The 9,884-nt window shown below is 55.4% G+C and overlaps 1 protein-coding gene across 3 annotated transcripts; it reads left to right on the top strand.

Moving 5' to 3' along the window:
• The first annotated feature begins 194 nt into the window (after positions 1-194).
• RNASEH1 (ribonuclease H1) lies at positions 195-9,733 on the top strand. 3 transcript variants are annotated; one of them, XM_036263336.1, is made up of 9 exons: positions 195-357; positions 1,416-1,531; positions 3,647-3,808; positions 5,394-5,493; positions 6,612-6,666; positions 6,819-6,882; positions 7,778-7,902; positions 8,963-9,027; positions 9,181-9,733. In XM_036263336.1, the coding sequence occupies exons 1-9, from the start codon at positions 236-238 to the stop codon at positions 9,233-9,235; spliced, it is 864 nt and encodes a 287-aa protein (XP_036119229.1). In that variant the 5' UTR covers positions 195-235; the 3' UTR covers positions 9,236-9,733. The 3 variants fall into 3 exon arrangements, with proteins under 3 accessions (XP_036119229.1, XP_036119228.1, XP_036119231.1); XM_036263335.1 differs by lacking the exon at positions 6,819-6,882 and adding an exon at positions 7,140-7,224 and having other exon boundaries at positions 9,181-9,725; XM_036263338.1 differs by lacking the exons at positions 6,819-6,882; positions 8,963-9,027 and adding an exon at positions 7,140-7,224 and having other exon boundaries at positions 9,181-9,724.
• The last annotated feature ends 151 nt before the right edge of the window (positions 9,734-9,884 follow it).

The following is a 9,884-nucleotide window of genomic DNA, read 5'->3' as shown; positions in this document are numbered from 1 at the left end:
TCTCTCTCGACTCCAGGCCCAGCCCCGCCCCGGACCTCCGCCTGGGCCTCCCTTTCTCACTGACATCCCGGAAATTGACGAACCCAAGGAGGGTGCGGCTCTAGGCCCCGCCCACTGGCCGTCCCACGCCCCGTCGTGCGTCATCTCCCCGCGCCTGCGCGCCGCCGGAAGTTTGGTCTGTGCGGCGTCGCGCGCAGCGGAGGCGAGGATGGAGCCCGGTACCCGGGCGTGAGCGATGCCCAGGCTGCTGGGCGCGGTGCACAGGGTCCTTGTGGCCGCCGTGCGCGGCAGCAGCGGCGGGCTCGGCATGTTCTACGCCGTGAGGAGGGGCCGCAAGGCCGGGGTCTTCCTGACCTGGTGAGTGAGCCGCGCTGCCCGGGAAAGATTGCGAGGATTGTTTTTCCAAAGACCTCACGACTCTAGCAGGCTTTTTATTAATTAATTTATTTAAAAAACGTGTTGTAGTCAATGGAGTACTATGCAGCTGTAAGGAGGAAAGGTCTCTTGTGCTTTGAGAGGACATGGAGGGACCTGGAGAGTATTGTGCTAAGCAAAACAAGTCAATCAGTGAAAGACATATATCACATGATCTCACTTATTTGTGGAATACAATGAAGAAAACAAACTGATCAACAAAATAGTCCCAGAAACATAGAAGTAGGGTTCTGACAAACCTCAGAGGGGGGGAGGGGTAAAGCACAGAACTTATGTGCACGTATGTGTAACCATGGACATAGACATCAATGCTGGGGGGCATCGGGAGGAGGGTGTCAATTGGGGGAAAAGGAGAAACATCTAACAAAAATAAATTAATAAAAAAAAATTTCACGTAAAAATAAAATACGTTGTATTGACTTTTTAGAGAGAGAGAGGAACATCGATTGGCTGCCTCCTGCACGCCCCCTATTAAGAACTGAGCTTGCAACCTGGCCATGTGCCCTGACCGGGAATTGAACCGGGACCTCTCAGTCCATGGGACGGTGCTCAGTCCACTCAGCCACACCAGCCCGACATAGCATGCTTTTTAAAAGGTATTTATTTTTATTGATTTTAAAGAGGGAGAAAGAGAAACATCAGTTGGTTGCTTTCTGTAGGTGCCCAACCCGTGACAGAACCACAACCCAGGCATGTGTCCCAACTGGGAATTGAACTGGCAGCCTTTGAGTGCACGGGGGGGATGCTCAGCCACGCAGCCACCCGGCCAGGCAGGACTGTAGCGTGCTTTGAGTCTGAGGGAAGCTTGCAATGCTGGAGTCCTGTTGCGCTGGCACAGAGTATGGGAAAGCGCTGGACAGGAGAGAGAAACCGACAGGAGCGGACAGCCCCCTTCACACCGTTCCCATCCTGGGAACAGAATCACTTGACAAGGGGCAAAATGAAAGGAAAGGAGGGAGTAACGATGCGCTCTGTTCCAGGAACGAGTGCAGAGCGCAGGTGGACCGGTTTCCTGCCGCCAGGTTCAAGAAGTTCGCCACCGAAGAGGAAGCCTGGGCCTTTGTCAGAAACTCTGGGAGCCCCGGTGGTTCCGAAGGTAGTCACCAAGCACATCACTGTGCCACTGCAACCTGTTCTCAGCCTCTCCTGGCCTGGGTGTCACCTGACCTACATACCTATCTAGTGAGCAGATAGAGATGTGGTTGTCAACACTTGTCCGTTTTACACACTGAAGGCAGTTTAGTGGTTCCTGTCGGTGACAGTGTTAGGGACAAGCCAGGACTCAGCTCTCTTGTTCCATTTAGTGTCCTCATGGTGGTTCATCAAATTTTAACAGCACTTGCTCTTGTTACTGGATTGGATGGGCTGCAGTTTTAGAGCAAGGAATAGTGCTTTTCACAGCATGCACCTGGAGAGGGGTCCCTTTTTATTTAACACAGTCGTACAGTCGGACTTGCCTCCAGTCTCACATGTTGCATAAAGTGTAGTTAATTGACATTGAAGGCCTACCGTGAGGGGCATTAGGTTTGCAGGATGAAGGGTGATTCTGTTTTAGAGCACAGCATTTTTTAAAATAGATCTTACTTAACCTACCTTGAAGAAGTGATTTTCCATGAACTTTACCCACAAAGTTTTTTACTACAGTAGATTGAAACTGAACAGAGGGTAGTTGGAATCAGCTTGTTTTCAACAGTCTCTGGAGCCCACTAGATGCTCAAGCATTGAACAGCTGCTCCTTTCAGATGTCATAACAACTCTGATCAAAGCAGCATTCAGGGAGCAGCAGGTGGCACTAGGAATCTGCTCGCCACTCATGGTACCTTTGCTCCGCCCTCCGTCTCCCCAGCAGCTGTTAAAGGAGGTTCTGATGTGACAGTTACAGCTTCTACTCCGATGGACAAATCCGTTTGGAACAGAAAGCAAGTTTGGAAGCATAGTCGTCCCTCATTTATTGTGGTTACTTTGTTCCAGACTCTAGCGGTTGCACCTGGCGTTGAAGGATTCCTGGGGTGTTGAATACATAGTCCATACGTACAGTACTTTTAATTGTCATTGTAATACAGGGGTATATAATTGACTCAGGCAACCGAGCACGCGCTGTTTCATTTTCACTGTCTCGATCAACTTTTTAATGAATATTTTTTTAAAAACGGTGATAGAGTGAAGCCGCGCAAGTCGAAGCGCGAAGTGACGAGGGACGACTGCGGCTCTTGTCTTGGTTGGGTTCTTCATATTTCCCGTTCACAGGTTTTTTGTTTTTACCAATTAGTGTTGCACATCTTCCAATGCAAGTATGTTTCTGTTTATTAACTACTCTAAATATCAAGGCAAGCAAGTTCTTTGTACTGTACCTGTGGATCTATCCACCTTTGTTAGTTTATACAGACCTCCTAGTCAGTGACTTACTTATACACAGGCGTTCCTCAGAGGTGCAGGCTCATTTCCAGGTCGCCTCGGTGTTGATGGCTGCTAGCCGATCAGGGTGCTGGTCACTGAAGGCTGGGGTGGCCGTGGCAATTTCTTCAAGTCAGACAATGAAATTTGCCATATCCACTGACTCCTCCTTTTCTGAGCACTCTCTGGCGCGTGCGCTGTCATGTCAGCATTTTACCCAAAGGAGACCCCTCAAGGTTGCAGTCAGTCCTCTCCAGCCCGCCGCTGCTTTGTCAGCTAAGCTGATGTCATATTCTAAGTCCTTTGTTGTCATTTCAACAGTCTTCACAGCATCTTCCCCGGAGTAGATCCCATCTCACGAGACCACCCTCCGCTCATCCGCAGAAGCACCTCCTCGCCTCCGAGGTTCTGTGGTGCGATTACGGCCGTTCAGTCTGGTCTTCAGGCTCCACTTCTGAGTCTTGGCCTCCAGTTTCTGTACATTTTGGTCTGTGTACAGAAGAGCCCCTCAGATTTTCAAGCTCCGTGATCCCGAAGGGTTCCTAACCCTTTCTATCTCTGCTGTCTCCATCAAAACCAGACTTGGTTGTAACAGAGTTTCACTCTTGTCTTCACATCGTCCTTATCAAGCTAATCGGGGGGAATTTAGAGTAATTTCACAGGACAGCAAAGTCTGAGATGGTGGGGACCGTCTGACATCCCCTCTTTATAGGGCCACCTGCAGAGGGTATTTAAATCTGATTTAGATGTCAAATGACTCACTGAACCTCTGGATTCTCAGGCGTTTCACTTTGGGCTCATTGTCTCTGGCTTTCAGGGCAGGAAACACACGCACAGCAAGCACAGGTGAAAGCCAACAAGCGACACCGGGAGCCCCGGGCTGATGGGGACGAGGAGAACGCGGAGCCCCGTGCGAAGCATGTGAAACAGGACGTGGAGGCGGCACCTGCGGTGGCCAAGGACACGTTCTCCTACATGGGTGTGGCTTCCTTGGGTTGTTTATTTTTAATATCTATGAAACTATGTGTAAAAACTTGTCCCACTGTTTTACCGGGGGAAATTGGAGCGGTTTAGCATCCTCATTCTTTACTGCAAAGGCATTTTACTTAAAAATCTTTAAGGTTATTTATTTGTACTTGATCAAATGGTACGGAATCTTTACAGTTTGGGACATTCACAGGAAAACCATTGCGTAGGCTGCAGTGGACGGCACTGACCCTTTGAAACGTGTCCCCGTGAGCACGGCATCTCGGGTCACTTCAGACAGGCCCCGGCCAAAGCTCTGTTTATGACCCGTCAGCACCGTAGCCTTTCAGAGTCCACCTTGCAGACCGTGAGCTGCCCCGCCCTCCCTGAGGAGCAGGGTGGTCGTCGTCGCCGCCGCGTCCTGAACGCCAGGAGGCACCCGTTTGTGCTGACAGCGACGTCTCCTTGGGTCTTACCTGTAGGAACAGAAAGGAACAAGTAGCGTTTTTTAAAAATAAATCAGTGTATTTGTAGGGTCCATTCTTTTCCCAAGAAGAAGTCATTTTATAACTCAGTCAAGGGAAACCAATAGAAAACGTTTTGTCAACCTGTATCAGACCTCTGTAGATCAATTTTGTAATCAATTTTTCAATGATACTGAAAAATCCAAGGTTCGTGACTTGGTGACTGCCAGTGGTACTTGAACGTGCCTGTGGAGTGATGGGCCATGAGCCCCTCCCGGTGCTGACAGGTGCTTGGAGCAGTGTCACCGCTGCAGCCGGCCCGACGCTTGCAGCCGGGACAGTTCCGGGATGAGGGAGGGAGTTTGCAGTCGGCGGGAGCACCCGGCTCCTGTACCGGAGCAGGTCCACACCGTGCTCTCGGACTCCAGCCCGCTCCGGCCGGAAGCACGCCCCTCCCGCCTCTACTCTGCCCGGTCCGCCATCCTTTCGACAAAGGTCTCCTACGCATGTTGCCTCTGTTTGCTCCCAGACCCCTGTCCTGCTTGCTCCTGTCGCCCCGCCCATGTCCGGCTGATCAGTGGCCCGAGAGCAGCCTCAGGTCCGTCCTGCACGGTGTTCTCGCAGTGTTGGCACGGTGATCAAAGCCTCTGTCCCGATGGATGGAAGCAGAGACGAGGGGCCATAGTGTACTGGTGGCAACGACACTAGGAAAACAGACCGCCCTTTGTCAGGGGATTTGACCTTCTGGTGGGCAGGCCCCCATGGTACCCGGGCCCTGCCTGTCTGGGGGGACAGCTCCTGGGAGTGAGTATGACCCCCGTTACCCTGAGGCCAGTGGTCTTGTCCTGTGAGCCCTGCAGTGGGGCTGTGAGCAGCACGTCTCACAGCAGCGGGATTGTCGACCGAACAATGTCGTGCGCGTGCCTGGCGTGCGGGACCCAGATGGGAGTGGAGCCGGCAGAAAGCGCCCAGAGCCTCCACGCAGGGGCGGGTCGTGTGTTCTGGACCTGGAACTAGAGAACTGTGAAATGCCCTTTCGGTTGAAAATGCTGATTCCACCCTAGTAAACTTGGGGTGAACTTCGGTTTCTGTGAGGGGGGTACCAGCGGCACTCACTGAGCCTCCGTCTTCCAGGGGACTATGTCGTCGTCTACACCGATGGCTGCTGCTCCAGCAACGGGCGCAGGAGGGCGCGAGCGGGCATCGGTGTTTACTGGGGGCCCGGCCATCCACTGTGAGTAGACCGGGGAGGTGGGGTCTCCTAAGCTTCGGGCTTCACGGGGCGGTGGTCTGCAGCTGTCCAGATTGGGGCAGGGTCTGCTTGGAGTCTGGTTGTCTCCGAGCGGCTGTGCTGGGCAGCGGGGCGGCTTCGGTCCGCTCGGCCCTGGCAGCTCTGTGCTTCGGAGCAGGGACACCTGGGCGTTGCTGTGCAGCCGAACCTTGATGGCTCTGTGGCTCCCGGTAAAGTGTTACACCGGAATGACCTGCGGCCGCCCAAGTCCAGGTCTCCCTGGGGGGCGGTTTGGCAAGGATGCAGAGGGACGGGTCACAGGACCTGGAGCTCGTGTCACCCCGCATATCTTGACGATGTGAGCACAAGGTCGGCGTGCGTGAAGGGTGCTTGTGAAGGACTTGACTAGTAACGGACAGTACAGATCAGTGTGAAGGGAAGCAGCCCACGGGGTCGGGCTTTGAACCCTGTAGTTCCAGGTGCTCACAGCTGCGTTAGGCATGTTGATGTAAACTGTGTGTCTTTAAAAATCCCCTCTGCAGCCCTGGCCGGTTTGGCTCAGCGGTTAGAGCGTCAGCCTGCGGACCAGAGTCCCAGGTTCGGTTCCCGCTAAGGGCACATACTTCAGTTGCAGTTTGTCCCCGGCCCTGGTGGTCGTGTGGGTGGCAGCCACTTGTGTCTCTCACATCGATGTTTCTCTCCCCCATTTCCTTCCCGCTCTATCTGAAGATAATGCAAAAATGTCCTCGGGTGAGGATAAAAATAAATCCCCTCTGCGTTTCTCTGCAGCTGTGGGTCTGAGTCCTCTCACTCGGATGCATGTGGCCTCGAGCCCTGTGTGCGCTGGCGAACGTGTGGGCGCCCAGGCTGGGGGCCAGCCCAGGGCACACGCTTCTGCGTCGCAGGCCCAGAAGGCCTTCCTGCGCCCTGCTCCCGTGGCCTTCTGCACACCACGCGTGGCCCTTCTGTGCCCTGCTCCCGTGGCCGCGCACCACGCGTGGCCTGCTCAGTGCGATGCAGCTGTTGAGCATGAGTGCCAACACTCTCTATGATGCTTCGTGGTTCGTGTGAAAGTATGTCAGCTTGTAATTTTACTGTTTTCTGTACTGTTTTGAAACCAGAAATGTAGGCGTTAGACTTCCTGGGCGACAGACCAATCAAAGAGCAGAAATTCATGTAAGTTATCAAATATATTTTCCACTAAAAAGGGGTGTTATTTTTTAGTATTGACTATGAACGTAGTAGTGAACTTTTTATTGTCTCTGTCTAAGATACAGTTGTCCCTCGCCACTTCGTGTTTTGACTTTCGCGGTTTCACTCTATTGCAGTTTTTAAAAGAATCCTGCTTCGTGAAAATTCATTTATTCAGTAGTCTGGAACCGATTAACCGCGGTAAATGAGGGCCGACTGTATTCAAAGTCCAGAAGGAATTTACTGTGGGATTAGTCTCAATTTTGAAGGATAGGGGTTTTCTAGAGAAATTGTGAAACATTTCAGTAGATGTATAAACAGAATCGTGTACGTAGCATGATGTCACATGGGAATAGACATGCCGGTGAGCAGGGACGTGTCTGCGTCTGGGTGACCGGACGTGCGTGCTGTCGAAGGGGACCCGTCTCCGCAGCCTGACCTCCTCTTCTGTCCTCAAGGCCGCCTGCAAAGCCATCGGGCAAGCAAAGGCTCAGAACATCGCTAAGCTGGTGCTGTACACAGACAGCATGTTCACCATCAACGGTGAGCCTGGCTCGCGCTGTTTCTCGTGCTTTGTAGGAAACCTGCGGGGAAGTGGGGCTCCCCTCCCCCTGCAGGAGGTGCTGTGTTGGGGCCGGGCCCCCCTGTTAGTGGTGCCTGTGGTGTGTGGGGCATGAAGGAGAAGGTGCAGCTTCTGGATTCCTGGGTCTGCTGCTCCAGCTCTTGCCACGAGGGGTGTGTTTGCCAGGCACCAGGACGTGGCGAGAAGGTAGATACAGCCCTGCTCTGGGGCACTCCGGTCCCAGCGAGTGTGAGTGACAGGGTGGCGTGCGGGAGGCTCCGGGAAGGACCGTGTGTGAGAGCACAGGGCGCAGTGCTGGAGGCTAGGGAAGGCTTCCTGGAGGAGGTGGCGTCGTAGGCTGGGAGCTGCAGGCTGAGAGGGAAGAGAGAGGGAGTGTCTCAGGTCTGCCAGAGGCCAGAGCACAGCCTGGGGAGGAAATGCAAAGTCCCGCAGTAGGGGTGGGAGCACGGAGGGGGCAGTCCAGGGAGGAAGGCCCAGCACGTCAGACTCAGCCTGGGAGTGCGTCTCTTCCAGGCATCACTAGCTGGGTCCAGGGCTGGAAGGAGAAAGGATGGAGGACGAGCACCGGGAAGGAGGTGATCAACAAGGAGGACTTCATGGAGCTGGACAGACTTGTCCAGGGCATGGACATTCAGTGGGTGAGTGTCCTGTTGTCCGGGGCGTGGGCATTCAGTGGGTGCGTGTCCCGTTGTCCGGGGCGTGGGCGTTCAGTGGGTGAGTGTCCCGTTGTCCGGGGCGTGGGCGTTCAGTGGGTGCGTGTCCCGTTGTCTGGGGCGTGGGCGTTCAGTGGGTGCGTGTCCCGTTGTCCGGGGCGTGGGCGTTCAGTGGGTGAGTGTCCCGTTGTCCGGGGCGTGGACGTTCAGTGGGTGAGTGTCCCGTTGTCCGGGGCGTGGGCGTTCAGTGGGTGCGTGTCCCGTTGTCCGGGGCGTGGGCGTTCAGTGGGTGCGTGTCCCGTTGTCCGGGGCGTGGGCGTTCAGTGGGTGCGTGTCCCGTTGTCCCGGGGCGTGGCTTCAGTGGGTTGCGTGTCCCGTTGGTCCGGGACGTGGACGTCAGTGGGTGCGTGTCCAGTGGTCAGGACGTGGGCGTTAAGTTGGGTGCGTGTTCCAGTGTCGGGCCAGGTGGGCGTCAGTGTGGAGTGCTCAGTGGCCTGTCTTGTGACTGTCAGCACTAACTGGGGAGACAGTGCTTCCGAGACGACTCAGTGACGGAAGGAACAGCAGCAGCCCCCTGAGACCAGAGTCCTGCCGTGTGTCAGGGTCTGTGACCGTGGCAGCCGTGTAACCCTGCTGCCGAGCAGGAGGACGTCTCTGCGACGGGCGCACAGGCCTGTGTCCTTGCGTGTCCTCCCAGCCACACCTCACTGCTGACGTGCCCTGAGTGGTCAGCCTGCGGGGGTGTGGGAGCAGCTGTGGTGTCCATGAAGCTGGATTGTCATGTGTTGGTAGGGTTGTGCCATGAGATCTCAGTGACACGACTTTAAAGAACGGAAGTATTTTGTTATGATGACAGTCAAATTTCCCAAACACTCTGGAGCGTTAGACGGCACCCATTTTCCTGCCCCTGCCCTGCTGGGGGCCAGGACCTCGGGCGCTGGGTGAGCCCGCCTCCCAGACCAGCGCACAGCCCCCCCCCAGCCGCAGCCCTAAGAGGCTGTGCTGCGCACCGGCCATGGGCGCTCACACCTGCTTTGCCGGACAGCTCGCCACACCCGTCATGAGTGGGAGCAGCAACGCGGACAGTAGGACCCAGCCTGCGGGGAGTCGGTACGAACCTGTCCGTGTGCCCGTGACGTAGGAGGCAGGAGCCGTCACCGTGCGCGTGCTGCCGGGGGCGCTGGGCGGGCGCCTCCCCCACCTGCTCAGGAGGGAGCCCTCACTGTCGGGGTGCAAGAGTAAAAGGGGACTTCTGTCTGGCAGATGCACGTTCCTGGCCATTCGGGGTTCACAGGCAATGAGGAAGCCGACAGGCTAGCGAGAGAAGGCGCCAAGCAGCCTGGAGACTGAGCGGGCCTGTGGTCCGTGGACGGGGTGTCCCCGCGGCGAGAGGGGAGGGGAGACACCGCCCTGCGTCTGCGATGAGCGGTCAGGCTGTGGAGACGCTTTCAGGCCCGAAGCTCCTCTGACGTGTCGGGCGCGCTCTGTCGGGCCTGCTGTTCTCATCAGACTTACTGCGGTCGGGACGAAACTTCGGGCTGATACGTTAATAAACGTTGGCTAAGCAGTACAGACAAGTCTAGAAGCTTTCTGAAAGTGCAGGTGCCTTCCACTGGGCAGGGCTGAGTCTCAGGATTTGGGGGTTGGCTTGGGGCTGTGTGCAGCTCCCAGAAAGGCAGTGACCCCTGCGGAGGCAGCCTGCCAGGGCCCGCAGGGAGGCCTGGGTCTTACCTGGCCGGCACCGGGCACACCTGCACTTACGTAGCCCTGGCAACTCACCATATGTAGGAAAAGCTATAACTTAAAAAAAAATTTTTTTTAATATGTTTTTATTGATTTTAGAGACAGTGGGAAGGAGGGAGCGGGGGTGGTGGGGGCAACATCAATGTGAGATGGACACATCGATTGGTTGCCTCCTGCATGACCCCAACCTGGGCCAGGGATCAGCCTGTAACCCAGGTTCGTGC

This window comes from Molossus molossus, unplaced genomic scaffold (genome assembly GCF_014108415.1).
Source record: "Molossus molossus isolate mMolMol1 unplaced genomic scaffold, mMolMol1.p scaffold_m16_p_15, whole genome shotgun sequence".
Lineage (NCBI taxonomy): Eukaryota > Metazoa > Chordata > Mammalia > Chiroptera > Molossidae > Molossus > Molossus molossus.
The sequence above is the reverse complement of the archived record's forward strand: the minus strand, read 5'-3'. Positions and strand labels throughout refer to the sequence as shown.